General features: G+C 45.4%; 1 protein-coding gene across 1 annotated transcript in view; it reads left to right on the plus strand.

Moving 5' to 3' along the window:
* Positions 1–1,598: 1,598 nt before the first annotated feature.
* The window catches only part of LMX1B (LIM homeobox transcription factor 1 beta), a 127,322-nt gene continuing 108,307 nt past the window's right edge, over positions 1,599–20,613 (plus strand). The window contains exons 1-2 of the mRNA XM_024201199.1: positions 1,599–1,737; positions 2,267–2,453. Of these exons, the coding sequence (XP_024056967.1) occupies positions 1,599–1,737; positions 2,267–2,453 (326 nt within the window). The remainder of the gene's footprint in view (positions 1,738–2,266; positions 2,454–20,613) is intronic.

The raw sequence follows: 20,613 nt of genomic DNA on the forward strand, positions 1-20,613 counted from the left end.
GCAGCTGCGGCTCTCCAGCTGCATTAGCCCGGGACCCTGAATCCCTCTGAAGCCAGGCAGCGCAGGGCCGAGCCCCAGCCGGTGCCGGCTGGGCTAAGGCCACGGGAGGGGCGCAGAGCCCTGGTCCCCAGCAACCCAGCCCAGCGCTGCGTCGGCTGCAGAGGGATGCGCTCGGGTTCCTCTCCAAAGGCGGCCCAGGCGGGCAGGAGCCCGGCTCGCCGCGCAGGCCAGGCCGTGCGGGATCTGCTGGCATTTCAGCTGGCAGCCCGGGCCGGGGGACGCAGGTTCCCGGGCACGGGGCTCTGGGGTCGATCGGGGTCAGCCCGGCCTCCGACTGTGGCGCGGGGAGAGCCCCGCGGGAGCTGTGTCTGTGTCTCCTGCCAGGCCCCCAGCCCGGCTCTGCCCGCAGCCAGCCGCACAGCCACCGCTCCCCGGCGCACAGCCAGGGCTCCTTAGCGGGCGGCCGTCCGTGCTGCGCTCCGGCAGGGTCCGCGGGGAGGTGCGGCTCTCTGCCAGCGCCTCTCGGCCGGGCCCGCCGCCAAGGGACCGCGGCTCAGGTGCCAGGACAGGGCAGGGGCGCCTGTGTCCGGCAAGGAGCAGCCAGCGCCAGCCCGCCGCGGCTCTGTTGGGGGCAGGCCCCGCTGTTAACACCTCCCCAGCCAGCGTCCCCCCCGGCACAGCTGCTCCCCACACGGGTGCCAGCCCCGGGGGAGAGCCGGGGGCGTGGGCCCCTGGCCGGGCTGCGGAGGGCTGAGGCAGGCCCGGGGTCCCGGACACGCGTGGGGGGAGAGGCTCCTGCAGCCGGTGCCTCTGGGACACGCGCGCTCGGGCTGGCCGTGGGGCAAACCCAAGCCCAGTCCCAAGCCGCGAGGCGCAGCTACATACCCCAGGACAGGCGGGAGAGCCCGGGGCGCGCTGCCCGCGCGGGGCGCTAACTCGAGTGGGACGCTCCAGGCAGCTCTGGTCACTCTGCCCCCGGGGGGGTGGGAAGTCGCAGGGCCACTAGCCCCGGCCGGGGCGCTCCCGAGAGCGCAGTCCCGGAGTGACGCGGCCCCGGCCCTGGCCACCCCGAGCCCGCGCACCTGGGCGCCCGCGGGGGGCTGCGGGGGCTCGCTCCGCGACGGCACTATTTGACGTCGAGGAGACGGATCACCGCGGCGCAGCGATACCAGGAGCGCCAATGGAGTTCAAATGTCAGCAAGTTTGAGGAGGGGTGAGGCGGCTGCACGGGTGGGTGTGTTCCTCCGCCGCAGCCCCGCTCTAAACGGAGCGGCTCCTCGGGACGCGGCTGGGCACAGTGACTGGGGAGCGCCCGGGGAGCCCGGCCGCCTCTGCCCTGGATCTCCCGCGGCGCCCGCCGGCCCCTGCCCCGGGGAGGGCCCCGCCCCGGCCCCGGCCCCGGCCCGCCGGCAGGTGACCCCCGGCCGCCGGCTGGAGCAGGACCTGACCCGATGGGCAGCAGCCTCCGCTCCGGCCCCTGCCCCGCGTCTGCGCCCGGGAACGCGCCGCGTGTCCCCCCGCTCAGCTCCCGCCTCCCCGCTGCAGCGGGTCCCGCAGCCCGGCCCGCCCCGGCCGCCTGACGCCCGCCCGGGCCGCCCATGGATGTCGCCGCCGGCCCCGAGTCCCTGGACCGCTGCTTCGGCCGGGGCCCGCCGGACCGCGCCGAGATGCTGGACGGCATCAAAATGGAAGATCACCCGCTGCGCTCGGGCGCTGCCACCCTGGGCGTGCTGCTGGGTGAGTCGGGCTGTGCCCGGGGCCGGGCTGCGGGGCGCAGCTGCGGGGCGCTGGGGAACAGCCTCTCCCCCCGCACGGGCGGGCGCGGGGCTTCACTCGTGGCTTTGGCGGGAGGCTGGTTTTTAAATGACCGAAAACAAACTATTGCTTCAAAGCGAATGCGGAGCCGAGCGCGGATTGCCGGGGCGTTGCGGGGCGGCCCGGGCGGGCTGCGACTCGCCGCACGCACTTTGCGGGCTGTGCGGTGACCCCGCGTAATGTGTTTGCAACTTCCCGGGGCGGGTTTGGGTGGAGAAGCGAGTCGCGAGCAGGGAAGCGGGGCCGCGAGCCGAGCCTGCCCGGCGCAAACGAAATCGCGTCGATTGAAGTTCGCTTCGCGCTGCTGTTTCATGGGAGCCGGTCCTGGGGAAGGGGGGATCCCGGACCCCCGGGCCGAGCTGCGGCAGCGCCCCGCTTGGCAGAGCCCGTGCTGGGGCGTTTCGGGGGCCATCTCCGCATGCCGCTCACATCCCTCTTTGCTGTTTCCTAGGGTCAGAGTGTCAGAACCAGGCGGTTTGCGAGGGCTGCCAGCGGCCGATCTCAGACCGTTTTCTGATGAGAGTGAACGAATCTTCCTGGCACGAAGAGTGTTTGCAGTGTGCAGTGTGTCAACAAGCCCTCACCACCAGCTGCTACTTCCGGGATCGAAAACTGTACTGCAAACAGGACTACCAACAGTAAGGCACCCTTCTCCCTTGCCCCGCACGCCTGCCCCCCGGGCGCCCGGGCCCCGTGCTCGCCGGGCCATACGCGCCTGCCGGGCCTTGCACTGGGCAGAGGGGACGGAACAGGCTGCCCAGGGTCCCCGGGAGCCTCTCACCGAGCTCTGCCGCCTTGTTGGGAAACGCCAAAAAGTTTTCAAACGAAAACCAGAAAAAGCCCCTAATGGTGCGGTGATCCGAGAGCGCCCCGCCACGGACCGCGCGCCCGGACCCCAGAGCGATTCGTTACGGGTTCAAATGGCCACGCTAGAAATGCGGGTTACTAGCCACGGATAAGAAGTTAAATACTCCGCTGCCATTTAGCAAAGGGAGTTTGAATCGGGTGGTTTTATAAATGTTAAATAACACCTCGGTTGGTGTCCGAGTGACAAGGGGGTTATTTAGCTAGCGCCCCAGCTAAATTCGAGCTCAAATCGTTTGAAATTTGTGCCGGTAATTCGTAGCGTTTTTATTGAAATGCGCCGCGGGTAAATAATTCTAGGATTTAAAAACAGAAATGCCCTTTCAGTAAAACATTTCCCGCACGGCAGTTTTGGGTATTTGGAAGAATTTAATCTTGGTTCTAAAATCAGTTTGTTCCAAACGTTATTAACAAAACTCGAAATAAATCAGACCGCGGGCCGCTAAAGTTGGGAAGGTGCAAAACGCCCGGGAGAGCCCGGGGCACGGGGCTTGCTCTGGGAGCGGTGTCATCTCGGGGAGGCGTTTAACAAACGGGATTTGTGGTTGGATTTTTAACACAGGAATTAAACCCGAGTAATCGGGCTGTTGGGTGAAGTGTTAGTTGGATTTTTAACTGGCCTTTTGTTGCGAGATAACGAAAAATCGTTCCTAAGAAACCGTGCGAAGTATCAGCAGCCCCGTGTTGTCATTAGAGAAAAACAAGCAAACTCCGGGGAAGGCTGCACGGGCAGAGCCGGCGCTGAGTGCAGGGGGCTGCCGAGCGAGCCCGTCGGTGCAGAGAGACCCAAGCGTGTTTGCTCACCTGGCTAAAGGGACAGAAAGTGGCTGGTCTCCAGCCCTGCCTCCCTGGACGTTACCGGGGGAATCGCCCCGGTGCCCTCGGCCGCCCAGCACAACCCCCCCGAGGGACCGCAGCGGCGGATCGGCTCAAACACACAGACCCGCAGGCAGCGGCCCCTGCCCGAGGGCAGGTTCCTGCCAAGCTCCCACCTGCTGCGCTCCGCCCGGGGCAGCGCGGCCCGCGGGCCGGTCCCCGCTAGCGCGGGAATGAGCAGCGGGCCGGGGCAGCGGACGGGCCGGTGTTCACAGCCCCCAGCTCGACCCGACTCCTGCCCGGGCTCGGTAGGCCTGGCTCCCGCCTGCCGGCCGGCTTCGCCCCTCTGGGCCGGGCCACGGAGCGGGCGGGCGGGCTGCAGGGTCCCCCGGCCCCCGGGGACAGCGCTAGGCCCCAGGCCGACCCTTCATAGCGCCCGGTGCGGCGGCTCAGCCCGAGCCCCCGGGCCCCGGGGACAGACCCGGGCGCAGCTGGGCCGGGCTCGGGTCACTGCCGCTGTCTGGGCGCTCGCTCGCCCCGCTGCGTATGGGCCCTGCCCGCCGGGCGGTCCTGCCAGCCTCCCGCAAAGGCCGTCGCCGAGCCCCCGATGTGCTGCGGACAGGGCGCAGGGGGACTCGGCCCCTCGGAGCCAGTCCCGGCCGCCCCAGCCGGGGCCAGAGGCTCTAGAGACGCCTCCCTGCACCCACTCCCGCCTCCCGAGAGACTTGACTTTATTGATACTTTTATTCCCCAAATGTCGGGCTTTGTATGAAAACCAGCCCGCTCCAACCGCGATGCCCTTCTGCCAGGCAGAGCTCCTGCCCCGCTTAGCTGTTTGGCCTCCCCTGCAAAAGCCCACTTCATGCTTGTCACTAAAATTTAGGGTCCTTTTTGTGTCGGGAGGGGGGTGAACATGGGCACTTCAATCACTAGGACATAATATGGCTCTGCTAGAAGTCTGGCAACAAACAAAGAACAACAACTATTGGTTTGCATCAACTTTTGTCAGGCATTCAGCAGGCTTCCAGAAAGGGCCTGAAGTGGCTTAGTGGCAACAATGTGCATTTCATAGCTACAGCATGAAAATCCATCTCCATGGAAACTAGTAGTAAATGCTAACATGACATGCTGAGTATAAATATTGTTAGGGTTATAACTCTTGTATGAATGGCCTAGATAGATGTCCCCCTATTTAGGAGTTACAATAGAATGTGTAATTTCATACTGCAGCCTTAACCGATGTGTTATTAAAGAAGCTTCAACAGACCCAGATACTGCTATATGAAAAACAATAGCTGCCTACGTGTTTTCTTACTGAACTGCACTGATTCGTTTTGAGGGTTTTGGTTTTAACAAGTATTAATATTTTCACATATTCCCGTTTGTAACAGTTACAGAGAATTTAGTTTTAATAGATATGTCAGATCCATGAAACATCTGACTGTATAAATAAACAAGATACTTCTCAAGATTTTTTTTAAATTAAGAAACGCTCCATTGCATACCGACACACAATTCTTTGAAATGTAAAAGTGTTAGGAACAGCATGCAGGAGATGATTCCCTTTGCAGTCTGTAAAATAACAGAGTTTCGCAAAAAGACAATATCTTAGAAAACAAAACAATGGACTGTCCCTTTGTGAAAAAAATTCTTTGTTAGAATAGAAATAAATCCTCTTTAGAATTTTAGATATTATCAAAGGCTTCTAATTGTATAGGGGGAAATGGGGTGTCCAGGCTGACTAGCAATAAAAAGATATCAACATGTTAGCCTTTGTTGAATCACAGCACCTAGTGTGACATTACATGGTAACCTGCTGTGTGTGCCCCCAAGGACTGACAGCAGAAGTAGTTAATAGTAAAGAGGGGTGGGGGGAAGACATGGTAAATCAAAATTATTTCCCCCTGAAATTGTATTAAATTTGAAAGATAAAGCATGTGAAACTAAACTGATATTGTTTCCATTCTTCCTCTGGCAGCTGTATTTTAGGCTGTTGGAAATCTTCTCTTATTAGTAATTCTTGTTAATTAAAGTATAAAAATAACTACACACTCCTCCTTGGTCATGTGGTGTGTGTACAAGTTTTATCAGCAAGAGTGTGGAGGGTTGCGTTGCCCATATGTGGTGAAGCTGTGAGTGAGTTGTGCCGTCATCTCAAATGCAAGCTGCTACAAACCTTTACATCCCACCAGAACGTGTCATGATGTATATGCACATGTTATTAAGAGATGCTTTTTTAAAAAAAAATTACAGCTTGAGGGATATGAAGAATAGTATCAGTAAAGTCAGATGTTTGTGTTACCTTAAATCCCATGTACATACATGGCTCAGAGAAAAAAAGAAAGACTTCCAAAATTTTCTTAATCACTAAAAGTTACTGAAAATAGCTTTTCTGTATGTAGTAATGTAATTGAAAGACCAGATTTCTCCAGAACTCCCAGGACTATAATCAAGTGCTATGTGTATCTTTGGAAAACTCGGGTCTCTTCTTTCCAAAGAAAGCAAGCTTCTGAAGGGTCAGATATCAGACCTTAAACCTTCCACAGGGTCAGGAATTATTATTGCCTGTCCTCTGTAATTTGGGGTTTGGGGGGAAAGGAGAAAACTTTTTTTTTTTTTTTTGGTGGGTTGATTTTCTCTTTTTAAAATAAAAATGGTGTCTGTTTGCAGCTGTACTTGGCTTTGAAATGTTAGAATAAATACTGAGGGAGATGGATTAGTGGCCAGGGTGCAGAATGAAGTGGTCAAAGGTGCATGATAAATGCAACGTATTACATGAATATCTCCACTACATCACCGGGCTGCATGTCTGTGACTTTGTGTATTTCAGCATCTTGGTCATATGTTCAATTCTATAAATATTTACACGAAGTGGATAGTACAGACTGATCTTTTGATTTTGACATTAAATATTTATTTTGCAAAAATGTTACATTACTGTTGGGGCAGGAGTGCATTTGATTGCAAGTAGTTTAAGTGAAGACAACGCAGTGCTACAGCAGACACTGAGAGCAGGATCTTGCTAGCCTAACTCAAGCAAAACTGTTGACTTCATTGTGAGCTTTGTCAAAGTAAGAGTGACAGGATTGGGCCCAAAGGTGATACTTTGAACTTGGAAAAAATTAGTTATCCTGCTGACATACAGAAACCTACTGAATGAAAACTTATCAATAATAAAAAACCAAAAACAATGTTTCAGCTTTTGCAGCAGTAAAATCTAGTGCAGGTTATTTGCTCTATTGAAATTACTAATTGTGGTATTTACAGCAGTGTTTTCTGCTACAAAAACATTGGTAATTATAAACAGCATAATGTTTTCCCATTTATGCTCTCCTCCCGTCATTTAATTGTGGTTATATTTTTCTGCTTTGCTGTGATCTAAGTGTTCGGGGTTACATAAATGTTGTCTTATTTCTTGCTGCTTGGTAATGTTCTGTAATTGTACATCCAGTTTTAATCTTTTAAGGTATGGTGGTTGATTTAGCTTAGTTGCTATTCTTTGTAGAACAACACTTACTCTGATTGTAGCTTTGAAAATAAAGGTAGTGAAGGAATTCATTTAGTCAAGGAATACAGTTGTAAACGGAGTTCAGACATAAGAGCAGCCAAACAGCCACATTGGTTAATATTCCATATTTTTCACTAATTGGTTTTGCATTTTGTTTAGGGAAAGAAAGGGAAATATTTAGATTTTTATCAAAAGTACCAAGACATATCAGGCATTGTATTAGCATTCTTATTCAGTCCCGGAAAAGAAACATTGCCGCCTATTTCTGGCATGTATTGATGCTGTTCTAAATCTCTGGGCCTTTCTTTGTCAGTGATTATGCTGATTTTTTTTATGTGAAATCAACAAGGGTCAGTGCATGACTAAGAGGCAAAAGGAGTGCAATGGGATATAATTGCTACACTAAATTTTAGCCTTTCCGGATTCTGGAAATTCTCTCCGGTGAGTGAGACAGTCAAACTGGTATTTTCCAGTTAAAATATTTTTTAAATTGAAAGCAAACTAAAGTAGCAAATGTTTCCCATTTTTGAAAATGTTGTTTTATTTTCCAGAGAGAAAACGTGTGTATCCTGAGAGCAGTTTGTGATATGTAGACAAAATTCAGGGCACAAGAGGTGACTTGGGCTCTCGGATTCAGCTACACATAGTAGGGATCCTAACCATTTACTAACAGAAAGGTTCTGTTTGTTTTCAGTTTCACATTCTTTTAATCGGTGCACTCATCAGTACAGATTTTCAGAATCTGAACAAGCTAAAATTGGGCAGAGCAATGCCATCCAAGTCTATTTCATTTACCTCTTCTGGTAGATTGGCAGTACTCCTTGTTAGGTTGTTGTTAAGAAACAGCATAAATGCTGATCAAAGCTCAGCGATCAGGAGCAGTATATGCATATGTCCAGAATATCAGATAATGATTAATTTATGGCATCCATTAAAATGCTAAAGTGTTTTAAATGCTCTGGTACTTTTGCTGAAAATCTAAACATTCCTGTATATCAGATCAGTCAGCCACATTAAACATGTTTTGCAAAACTAGTTTTTAATAATACCTCTAAACAATTCCACTCCTAAAGCTGCATGAAACAAAGGCACTAGGCATCCGGAGCTTTTAGGAAATGTTACTGTTATTTCTCCCAATGACGTCACCTGAATAGCCAGAGACCAGGCAGAAAAACCTCAACTTGCTGCTGTGTCAGCAGGAATTCATCCCCATGTAACATGTATAAAAGGTTACAGAGAAGATAATTCCACAGGCTCTGAGAAAGCATGGTACCGGCAGAGCCAACGAGGAGACTAAGTTTTGGTTTAGAGGATATTTTTAGTAAATGTTATCGCAGAAATGGATTTCAACAGGATTTATTAATCTGAGTGGACAATTCTGTTTTTTAAAATATTCATTGAAACTTTTCTGGAGTTTTAAATTAATAATAACAACATAATTATACTCACCTATGGTAGAAAAAATTAAGGAAGACCTTTATATAATGTGGGTTATGTACAATTATATGAATTAGGAGTAATTGATAATTTCTAAGGTTTAACTGTTAATTATATACAGAAGAATAACCAATAAATAGGACATCCATTGTGAAAATATTCTTCTTTGAATATTGTTGATATGGATAGTTCATACTCTGTTAAGAGAGCAGGTGATTTTTATTTTTATTTTTTTGGGGGGCCCAAAATTTGAAACAGGTCAAAAATATACATGACATTATTTCAACAATAAATAACATATCATGGTCATGGTAAAATATATGAATACTATTGTATTTTCTCAGATTAACTATGTTATTGGTTTATTTCCATACCAACTGTGTGACCCGTCCATATTCATCTCCACATTGATCAGCATATAACGATTTATGAAGCTTAAAATGCTTGCTGCCATGGGGACTTGAAATATAGAGGGATAGTTAATAATAATTAAATACTTCTAAATATAGCAGGGGTGAAATGTCCATGAGAAAAATATTTTTTTACATTCTACAATTATGATTCAAATTTAAGTGAAGAGTAATTTTCTTTACAAGATATGGTTTTATGAATTTTTGTCTAGGAAGTGTTTGCTTTTCATTGCTTACCGTATCTCATGTCATAACAAGGTGAAGCAAAACATTAGTGTACTTAATATTTGCCCTTCTATTTGAATGAAGTATACAGTGTGTTCATTCTGAGCTTAAGCCTGCATTCCCGGCACACTTACCGTGCATGCAGTGGGAATTTTGAGTATACAAGGAATGAGGATTGGGCCCTCAGTAGGTGTAATGAAATATCGATATATAAATATAAACATTCTCTCTCTCTCTCTCTCTCTCTCTGTAATGTGTATAAATGTGCATAGACCCCCCCCACACACACACACACACACATATACATCTCTGCTGATTTGCCAAAGGAAGTAATTTTGGGAGCTGGTAAAATATTCTTTTATGCTTTAGCATTATCATGCTAAAGGGCAGGCAAGTAGATTTTGCGTCTCAAAATCTTATGCTGTTCAGTTTTCATGACAGTTTTGCAGGGCTTGTAAATGTCTGTATAGCTATCAATAATGTTTCATAATTTTATTAGTGAGTGATTTTGTGCTACTTGGCCTGAATTAGATCATTGTGTAGAGGAAGTAAAATCACAAGTGGGCTGTCGATTTTAACCCCTAATGAATGACAATAAAAAGCATATAACGTTGGCTTCCACTATATAGTTATACCAAACCAAAAGGGGTGTCTGCAAAATAACTACAGATAAACTGTTTCATATACTTAAATTTTCCTCCTCTGATTTGTGTGATATATCATGCTATTTATTAAGTAGTATAAAATAAACAGTGAGCAATGAATTATGCAGTAATTTCTAGTAAAAAAACAAACAAACCATGTATTTCTTTTGAATGGTGAGGTATAAAGGTTTTCTTGGCATGTTTTTGAGATGACTGCTATACTCTCAAAGCAAAGTTTGACTCCTAATGAAATGACAGTCTCTTCTTCCCTATGAAATATAAAAAGAAGCACACGTTTATTCTGACACCAAGGAAAAGGTTAGTTATGCATAGTGTGAAACCTGACAGCTGAGTTAGCTAGAGGCCAAATTCTGAAGTCAGTGAAGTTGTTTGGGATTTATACTGGTGTAACAGGGTAGTTTCTGCTTTCTATCTCTGTAGCTGACTTGAAATATAATAAGTAGGCAGCTAACTATGATAAAATCTATTTGTAGGACAGGACTCTGAAACTCTACAATGCTGGTATCAGATGCCTAAACCTATTACTTAAAATGCATTTTTTTAAAAAAGGATAGTATGAGAATCTTATGGAAGCCGGAAGTGGTCTCTGAATTAAGACATTTTAAAAAATGTAACAGTGAACCATGCAGAAGTTGGCTCCCAACAACAGGCGTTACGGCAGCATTGGTAACATTTGGGAAATGAACTCAGGTTTTTCTCTGTGAGAAATTGAGTAAAAATACATTTGACTTGCAACTAGCAATATAAGGTAAATGCTGAAAGTGGCCATGCTAGGCCTCTGAGCTGAGGGAGCAGAACATAGGAGATAAGAAGGCAGATCACTTTAGGTCAGAACTAGCTGACTTTTGGTTTTCAGTAAAAATCTCTGTGGTGTTTATATTCTGTGTACTAATAGGCAAAATTCTGCTTGCCTTATTCAGGCACATTGTCCCATAATTCCTAGATGCTTCTTTAAATTCAGGATCAGTTTGAGGCAGATACTTGATAATATGTTTCGTTTAAAGCTAGCAACCCTGGTTTTGGTTTTTCGTTCCTGGAATTATTTTGGCTAGACTGATATTTCTCAAATGCAATATAGGGTCTGGTTTTGGGGTGTTTTTGGTTTGACTGGTTTTGGGTTGGGTATGTCTGAAATTGCTTAGAGCATTGCACCTTGCCCAATTGGTGTGACTTAACGCAGTCAAGGAGATTTGGCCCAGGCATTGGCATCAGGAGGTCTTATGATGAATAAAGATAATTTATGATTGTAAAAATGATGGTGGCAGGGGAATGAGGATGTTTGCTCTCTGAAAGAAATGAACAAGCTGTTTTCAAAACAGATTTGCAAAATAAACACCACTTGCTACTGAACATATTTATATTTTGAAAAATTATTTTTTCTTTTATACAGATACAAAGAAAATTTGCCTTTTACCTGACAGTTACTGTACTTGCAAAACACCTTGTAATTAGAAGGTATTATTTATAGCAAGTTATGCAGTTTAATATACAGTATGTAGAAGTAACCCATCTTATAATAAAATATAGTTCATATAGTATGATACTTGCAATATCTTTTCAAGAGATAAAAGATTATTTCGCAAAGAGCTAAGGGTGTATTAGAGCAGCCTTGCAAAATTGTAATGGAAATTTACCAACCTCAGTTCAAAACCTACTTGCTTCCCTTTTATCATGACTGACAAAATTTAGAGTATGTTACTTACCCATCAAAAATAGCTATTTGCCGTGGGCAAGTGAGTAGACATTTGCAAGGCTGTATTACAGAAAATTGTTAATATAATTATTCCTAGATTGTTACTTTGTTAGTGTGATTCATTCTTGAGCTTGTACAGCGATCTGAGTACAGAACTTGCTGATGGCTAAAAAATAATTTAAGAAAGTAGCAAAACTGAATACCTTAGTTCTTAGGGACTTTATAATGCTTGACACTCTGGCATTTCTATCAGAAGCTTCATATATTTTATGAAGAATATAGTCTCATCATCAAGGTTATTATACACCCTTTTCCCCCTCACCTAGACAATATCTTTTCCTACAGATTTTGAGACGAAATTGCATGCATGGAACTCCCATAGACTTCAACAGGAGCCATTCCTGTGTATCTGGCTCTTGATTTCACTGTAACCAATGTATTATTTATAATGTACTAGAGCACACATGTACTCTCTGTTAGAGCTAATGGAATTTATATGCATATGTTGAGGACCAAATCCGTCTTGTAAATGACTTCAGTTAAGAAGTTTGCTTGAGTAAAGCAAATAGTATGTGTCCTTTAGTATAATCAGGAGCATCACTTACTTTGGATAAGAAAAATCTTTCTATAATTGATTCTCTTGATAATGTCTTTGCAATTGTTACATTAGTAGTTGGGATAGTAAATATGCAAATCGGAGGCTGCATCAGGAAACGATAATATTCTTTTAAAGCTTCTCCTACCAGATCTAGAAGTTGCTAATTATTTTCTCAGACTGACAGAAAGAAAACTTTCCTTGTGTTTCTATTTACTTGCAGCTTGAATACAAATGCACTCCCTACTATTTCTGAAGATCAGTGACAAAATATGATTCTTGTGAGTCATATATGGCTGTGAATCGCAACCAGTAATGATAAGGAAGCTGTGACCAGGAATAGCATGTCATTGAAGTAACAAAAGTGTGTCAATGAGAAACATTTGTTCTTTCAGGGCTTGATCCTTCAATGAGAGTTGAGAGTGCTCAGTACCTCAAAGTCAATGGGAGCTGAGGGCATGGAGCCCTTTGCAGGGCTGAGCCCTAAGGCTGCAGCATTGTACCTGCCAAAATTCATTACTGAGAGAAAGGTTATAGTTCTCATTAACGTCCACCCCAAAACACAGTTGTTTTCAACCCGCGGGACCCTATCTCTTGACATAATGGCTTGCCTACAGCTAACATTTTATACCACTTGGTACTTTCTATTCCTGCAGCTCCCCGTGGGAGCATAAGTTAGCAGATTTTCTGATTCAAACTTTTCCTCAGTGTGTCATAATTTCAATCCATTTCCAGAGAGTTTTTCTGTTTGCTGGAGTTTCCTTTTGGTATTATGTATGTATGATAAGTAATGCATCCTAGGCCACACAAAGACATATTTTTCTTAACAAATCAAAATAAAGTACTGTAGGAAACTATGAAATTACAGTGAGTAGCAAAAAAAAAAAGAGAGAGAGAGAAAGAAATGAATACAGAATAGTGAAACTATTTTGACTCCCACTTTGGGGCAACTCCCAAACTTTGTTATAATGAAGTACAACCATTTCTGATACATACCAGTGTCCCGAGCGACATCCACAAATACTCAAGCTCTTCTGCATACATTTAAATGTAGTAAGTGATCTGTGGTAATCAGTTATTAATTCAGCAGCCATACCACATTTTGATTGTATGCCCTCAAATCCATGCTGGATCTAGATGGATTTATGGGGACCCACGGGCATAGGCATAGGGCTTTTAATTTCTATTACTAACGTGTTCATTTGGGGTTATAGCCATCATCTGCTGATTTTTCAGAAATTCTCAGAAGTAATTTTTCTGTTGGCATCATGAGTATTCAGGGCCACCCAGAGGATTCAGGGGGCCTGGGGCAAAGCAATTTCGGGGGCCCCTTCCATAAAAAAAAGTTGCAATATTGTAGAATACTATATTCTCGTGGGGGGCCCTGTGGGGCCCAGGGCCTGGGGCAAATTGCCCCACTTGCCCCCCCCCACCCCTCACCCCGGGCGGCCCTGTGAGTATTGCATTTGCATCTCTGCATGTGAGAAAACATTTGGTTTTCAGAGATGGTAATAATCATGCAGTGTATAGTCTGTCTGTGCTGGTTTGCACATACAGATGGGCTTGCAATCAAACATCTATTTGCAATCATTTTAGAGAGCAGTCTTCAGGTTGTTGGTGTGCGTTCTGGGCTGTGTGTTCCCCCTGAGGTTAGTGGCACATTCCGTATATGGTAATCATCAGCATATGAAAACACTCGCTGTTTAGAGCCATTTGTGCTACCAGTTCATTGGACCAAGTTAGGGTCTGACTGAGCCTGTAAATCCTTATTCACATGACTCCTGTGAGTAGTGCCGCTGAAGCCAGTTTCTCTGGTATGCAGTGGCTTGCAGTATCATGCAAGGTCTATTTACATACAGGATATAAATGCCTAGAGAGAAGTGAGTGGGGCTGCTAGGGGCATAAAGGATTGGGTTCTTTGTAAGGTAAAACACCTAATATTAATTACAACTTTAACCTTGTGAGCCATGCTCTACCCTCAGTGTTGGCACAGAGCTTCCTCAGAAGACAAGAGAAGTTCCACATGTGGAGTATGATCCTGCGGGCCTGCTCCTGCTTGTGTTGAAGACAATGGAAGTTTTGCCACTGACTTCAATAGGGAAAACAGGATCAGGCCCCATAGGGGTATGTGAATACTAGCAATTTAGGCTGTAAAGCTTCTTTTTTCATTCATATTGTTTCTCATTTGTCTTCCTATAGTTTGCTTCCAAACAGTGTTATCTGCTGTGTGCCCAGGCTCATGGCTAAAGCACAGGGATGGGGATCAGGAAACATGGATCTGTCCCCAGCTCTGCCACTGACTGTATGGCCCTGAGCAAGACACTTCATCTCGGTGTGCCTAGTTCTGTGGAGGTACAGTGGGAATGCTGATCATTGGGACCCATCTCACAGTGGGGTTCACTGAGTCTTAGTTTGTTAATGTTTCTAAAACATTACAGTCGGCCTGATGGTGAGCACATGATAAAACCTAGATAGAGAGAGAGATGAAGCCCTCTGGGTGCAAGTTCCCTCTGTGCACAGGGTCAGCACAAAGCCAGTGCCCCACTTAACTCCCACTTAAGCCATGATAAGTGAGACTTAAGTATTGCATTGGTCTTGTGTTGGCTCACTTTGGAGATCTTTTGATAGAAGGCTCTATAGAAACACAAGGTGCATATTATGATGATGCTGATGATTATTATACATCAGATTCTCTTAATTTTATTTAACAATGTCACTTTATGTCCCAGATGATCAGCACTCAAGAAAATAAATGCTGCTTGCTTTTTGTCAATGATTTATTTTTGATTTTCAGATTTTAGTTTTCCAGGTGTGTAGTTTCTAACAGTGGTGAAAGATGATTAAGGCTCAATAAAAGCCAATCAACCAACACAACAGAACAGAACAAACAAAGCAAATAACTATATTCCAAACACCTGAAAAGGGGGAAGTGCCAAAGATTCCAGGAAATCCACTAGGGACTTTGCTGTCGATTCTACGGGGAAGATGCTTAGATTCTGCTGTGCTGGGTGGCAGTCTGAAACCCTGACAGCTAGGGGGATGGAACGAACAGCATGGATGGGCTGATATTGTAGGTGCACATCTAAAGGAAAGAAAGGTTGGGCCTAATTCTCCTCTCTCGCCACTGTGCAATACCAGTGACTGCAATGGCGTTTCAGTGGTGTAAATTGCTCTGAGAGGAGAAGCAGGTTCATAGTAACCTTGAGTTCGTCTAAGCATTATGGGCTTGATTTTCACTGTGCCCAGGTGGCAGGGTCCAGTTAGGCTGGTGGGGATTCTCAGCCTTCTGGCCCTGGTGTAAATTAAAGCTGCACGGAAACAACTTTAACTTACGCCACTGATGTAGTGTCCCTCAGGAGCTTTACGCCGGGGAGAACTGGGTATAACAGACCCTCGCTCCTCCAGGCCCTTTCCCTCCTTGAGGCCAGAAGAGGGGTTCAGGCTCCTTGACCAGCTTTACACAGCAGGGCCCTGGCTGCTGCACCTTCACCTGCAGCGAGAACCCAGTGGACTGGAGACTCCAGCCCTACAGCTCCACGTCACCGCTTAGAACAAGCCTGTTGCTGAGTAGATGGCAAACAATGACGAAATGTGGGTGGCATGAGCCGAATCCATTGCTGCGTTATCGGTAAAGCCAAGCTCCTGTCTGTTTGGATCTCTGGGATGAGGCAGAAACAGTTGCCCTGGGCTTTATTTTCATAGAGTGTGTTTCTCCCTGAGGTCTAGAAAGGAACTGCCTCTGTATTCCTAGATATCGCTTTGCCCCCAGGGGCTGGTTCTTTCTTCTTCTTCTAAAGATTCACTTTCTTCTAATCCAAACACTTGGAGGTATTGTAATGTCTGGAGACATTCTTGCTTTTATTTATACACATATATAAGAAATGACTTAGCTGATGATTTCATTTATCACCATTTGCCTGGGCTGTAAGAGAAGTGCCCACACATTTTCCTTTGAAAATTACAAATGTGTGACAGTAACAGTGTTACGGCCACATGCTCTCCAGCCATGAGTGTTTATTTTTGCATTTATGTGACCACGGGTATTTGCACCAGTTTTTACAATGTCCTACATCTGCATCTCAGTTGGTGAGTGTCTGGTCTTGCATGCGTGCAGCAGTGCCGTGGTGTTGGACATGGAGGCTGGGATGAGCTGGGATTAGTGCCAGTTATGAAATGATGCAAAGTTTGAAATAAAATTAAACTTTTTTTCTGAGAGAAAATTGGCTAGAGAGAGGTGCACAGACAGAGAACTTGAAGTGCTCTGCTGATATCATTCCTTACTCCTCATGTAGACCATTTATGTAAATCTGCAAGCCCCTGTGTTTGTGGCAGGTAACAATTAGTGCTGTCAGCTCATAGTGCCAAGGATTTATGCATTGTATGTGATACATGTAGAGATAAATGTAATTATTTCATTGGTAATAATAGGAAACTCCCCTTATGGAATGACTTAAAGAACTGTTAAGGACAGTGAGTCTCTAATCATTCTGCCAGGCCTGGCTCCTTGTTGCAGACCCACACCCTACTGTGCCATGCAAGAGCTACAAGAGGGTTATCGTTTGGGGGGCAGGAACACAACATTACGGCTGCACAGTTACGACTGAGTCATGCAGTGAGGGGTGATGGTGAAGTGGATTTGGCCACTGGCCAGGGACCTCTTAACCCCTGAATGGATATTGTGGGATCCTAGGGAAATCCCACAGAACTTGATGCATATTCCTCCCATGTCAGCATGGTCCCATAAGAGTCCATCATCTGTGCCTGGGCCAGTTCCCCAGGGGATTTTGGGGGTGTGGAGTAAATTAACATTGATGTAGCCCACATTAATTTACTTGGGGAAAGTCCCCAGAGATTCCAGGAGGATGTCCTGGAGAGTAGACTTTACCCATTTCTGCCTTCTCCCAGCCCAGCTATCTCCCTCCAGACTGATCAAGGGGGTCAGCAGGATTAGTGCGTGGTGCCAGTCTGTCTCAAGCAGCAATCTGCCCCTGTAGATTGTAGCCCAAATGAGCGGGGTTTCTGCTCCGTTCATTCCCTCTGAAGGAAATACCAGGGCGATGGAGTGCATAGACATTTAAGATAATACTTCATGTCTCTAGTCTGATGACACTTACTAGTATTTAGCTGCTGAACTCACTGAGCTGCTATTTACTTTACAACCTAGCTGTAAGACAAGCCCAAAGTCAGCAAACTCTCTTTATTTCATACCCATCTTAAGAATCCTGGTTGTTGAGGGTAATTGAAGCCTGCTACATTTGTGGCTTTCCTCCCCCCCAAAACTTAAAAAATCAGCTCCTATTTTGGCATTGGTTTGTCAGAGTGCACAGCGGATACATTCAATGACATGAGCTACAACATGCAATTTGTTGGATGCCACAATTAAACCTCAGGTTTTTTCACCCAGCCATTTAAAAGCCAATTGCAAGTTGTCACTCAAGCAAGAATACATATAAACAAGGGCAATGCATAGCCCCAATTCCTAACAATGTGATTTTCATCACCCTACCCGTCTTTGGGGAGTCTTCAGCTTCCATCTGGAAGTTCCTTCAACTCTTTCCAGCTACAGCTCTTGAAATAACTAGAACAGAGAGAAAACCAAAATGACATTGAGTTTATTGCCATTTCAGAGAGAAAAAAGTGTTTGAAAAAGTTGATTCAGGAAGCCAGGGGAAGTTAAGTGGGAGACATTTGCCATTTCATCAGTCGGTTGGTGATAGCCATTCATGTCATAAATGGCTTGTGTCATTTGATGCCAAAAATAACACAATTTTCCTCCCCAAAGGCCTATAGGGTTTTTTGGCAATAAATGTTTATTTGTTAATAATATACTTTAAACAGCCCTGTCTTGACCTCAAGTCTCCAAAAGAATCTATCTTCTCTCAGAAAAATCCTACAAAGTTTGTGTAATTTTTCTGGGAATGTGTAATTGACGGGGCAGTGAAGGGTAGTGTGTTTGCTTTAACTACTGCAGCTGCGTGGATTAACTGTTTATAAGGGCCTACTGTGCTTTGAATGGCTACTTTCTTAGATTTCAAACCCTGGTTGACAGCACTTCCTAATGGTTTCATGGATTTGCTTAGGTTTGAACAGTAAAAATAAATTTCTGTATTAGGTCTTCCATTGTTCTTTCCTCCTCGCTCCTGCACTGAGATCCTTTAAACCTTGATTTACAGTAATGACATTTCATTGATTAGCGTGCTAAGTGCAGCAACTTGAATGGAGGATGGACAATATAATCACTTTAAATAGCTGATTTGGATCTCGCTCCTGAAAACGCTTGTCCCAAATCTTACATGGATTTCAGTGAGAATTTTGAGTGTGCAGGGAACAGTCTGTTTTCAAATGGTTTTCAACCTACTTTTTCAATTTACTAATTGAAAACTCTAATCTAACACAAAACTACAGATTTGAAACCTTTTTCTGCTGACTTTGTGCCATTAGAGTGTTGCCAAAAAAATCAGATATTGTGCAAAGATACACAAGAGATGGAAGAGAAGAAAAGTACTTTTATTATTAAAGTAACATCATTGGTATTTTTCTCTAGAAGAAGTGCAGAAATAATATTTAATTTGAAATATATTACAATGCCTTAAAGTTGCCTTTGAGTTAGATTTCTTCTGTTTTGGCATTGATGGAATGTTAGTGAATGTGATTAGCAATCTAAAGATTTCTTCCCCTCCAATTTATTGGCTACTGGTGGCTTGGTTAATGTTACGTGATAATTTTCAGCAGTTTTGTTCTAACATCAGCCAGCCTGCTCCTCCCAGTTGTGTTAAAAAGCAAAGAACTAAGACATTTGCTGGAAATTTTTGTTAGTCCTTAAAACAATCACGGAAAGTACAGTACAAGATTCTACAATGCAAACTGCAGCTTTTTGAATAAATGATGTAGGATTTTTTTTAATCTGTGAGCATATGTGAATTCATTTGAGAATTGAACTAACTTCTCAAGCCATTTCAGATTATTATTTTATACTCCAGGAGAAAGTTCACAGTCAATCGTGCATTTAGGTAAAATGAGACAGCTGTATGTATGAAATGAATGGAATTCACTTTCTCTTTAAACATTTCACATGTGAGGGGCTAAATTATTTGGATAATTTGCATACTTGTGCAACTCCCTTAAAACTCATTTTCTTTCAATAACAATAATAGTTTATTGAGAATATCAGTCTGCATGTAATTAATGAGGACTTTTCTATGATCTCACTTTTTATTTCAGGAACCATAATTTCTAGTTTGGGCCCTGATCCTGCATGTGCTTAACTTTACTCCTGTGAGAAGGTCCCTTCAATGGGACTGTTTGCATGGGTAATGTTACTCACATGTACAAGTGGTTACAGGATTGAGTGCAAATGCCAGTCTACCTTCCAGAGAAATTTTCTGCAATAATCGGAGCATTTGTAACCTGTATGACTCTTCTCTGCAAGATTAGTTTGAGTGATGAAGGCTTAACTTTTCTATACATCCATTTTAGTTTCCTAGAGACCGCTCTTGCTTTTCAGTTTAGGGGAGGGTGAATCAGTCCAGTTAAAATAAGAATACAAACTTCATCCTGATATTGAAAATCTTCAGATAAGTTTCAAAATGGTTTTAAATCTTCATGCATTTCTGCACTTTCTGATTCCCATTGAAAGATCGATCTGGAGCAAATAGATCAGCATATTGAGGTCCGCTAATAATATTGGCCTGATCCTGTATAGGGCTAAGGGCCCCCAGTTCCTGTTAACATCACAGAATTTGAGGTTATTCAGCATCTCACAGGGCCCAACCCTGTCTGCTGTTGTCCCTTGTATTGGCCTTGCTAATGTTTAACTATCAGCTGAGAAAGTTACAAAGACAGCTGCACACAGCATACCACGGTGTAACACAGGCACACCGCACACAACGTAACAGTGTAGCTCTGTGTGCACGCGCACTGCAGGTCATCACCCTTGAGAGGGTTTACAATCAGTTCTTACTAAACACATTTACATTTTGTGCACCATATAACTCATGAACCCAGTAGGTGCAGAGACGTGGGGGACGGAGAAGATGGCCACTGGAGCTGTGCTCAAATGGACTCTCTGAATGTGGGTTTGCTACTGGCCCCAGGCAGCTGTGGCACCAAGCTAACACCAGGGACTTGTGGAGGGAGTGTCCTAGGCAGATCTGGGGTAGTATGGGCAGCTCTCCCCCAACAGCCAGCAGCATATCCCTGCACGAGATAACAGTCCCATGTGGGGGTGGGAGGTTGTCCGGGAGAAGCAATACTGGAACCGGGCCCTTTACATCATGACTGTGTGTGTATCTGTAGGGACTGGGGTGGAACACGCTGCCTGCTCCCGCTTTCCTCAGCAGACTCCACGTGTCTCATCCCTCAGGCTTCCTCCCAGGCCTGGGAGATCTCCCTGCGGTAAGAGCTGGAATGCTCACACTCTGTCTTTGACACAAGAGCTGCGTCTTCACTAGAACCCTTCCCTACCCCCGCCCATGATCCATTGACTAGGCCCCTGAGACACACCGAGGGTCTGATCTTCCTCTGACTCCCGCTTGTGAACCCCACTCGACCCCAGTGGAGTTACTCCTGATTTGCGCGAGAGGCGA

Source organism: Terrapene carolina, unplaced genomic scaffold (assembly GCF_002925995.2).
Source record: "Terrapene carolina triunguis isolate 2854851 unplaced genomic scaffold, T_m_triunguis-2.0 Scaffold238, whole genome shotgun sequence".
Classification (NCBI taxonomy): Eukaryota; Metazoa; Chordata; order Testudines; family Emydidae; genus Terrapene; species Terrapene triunguis.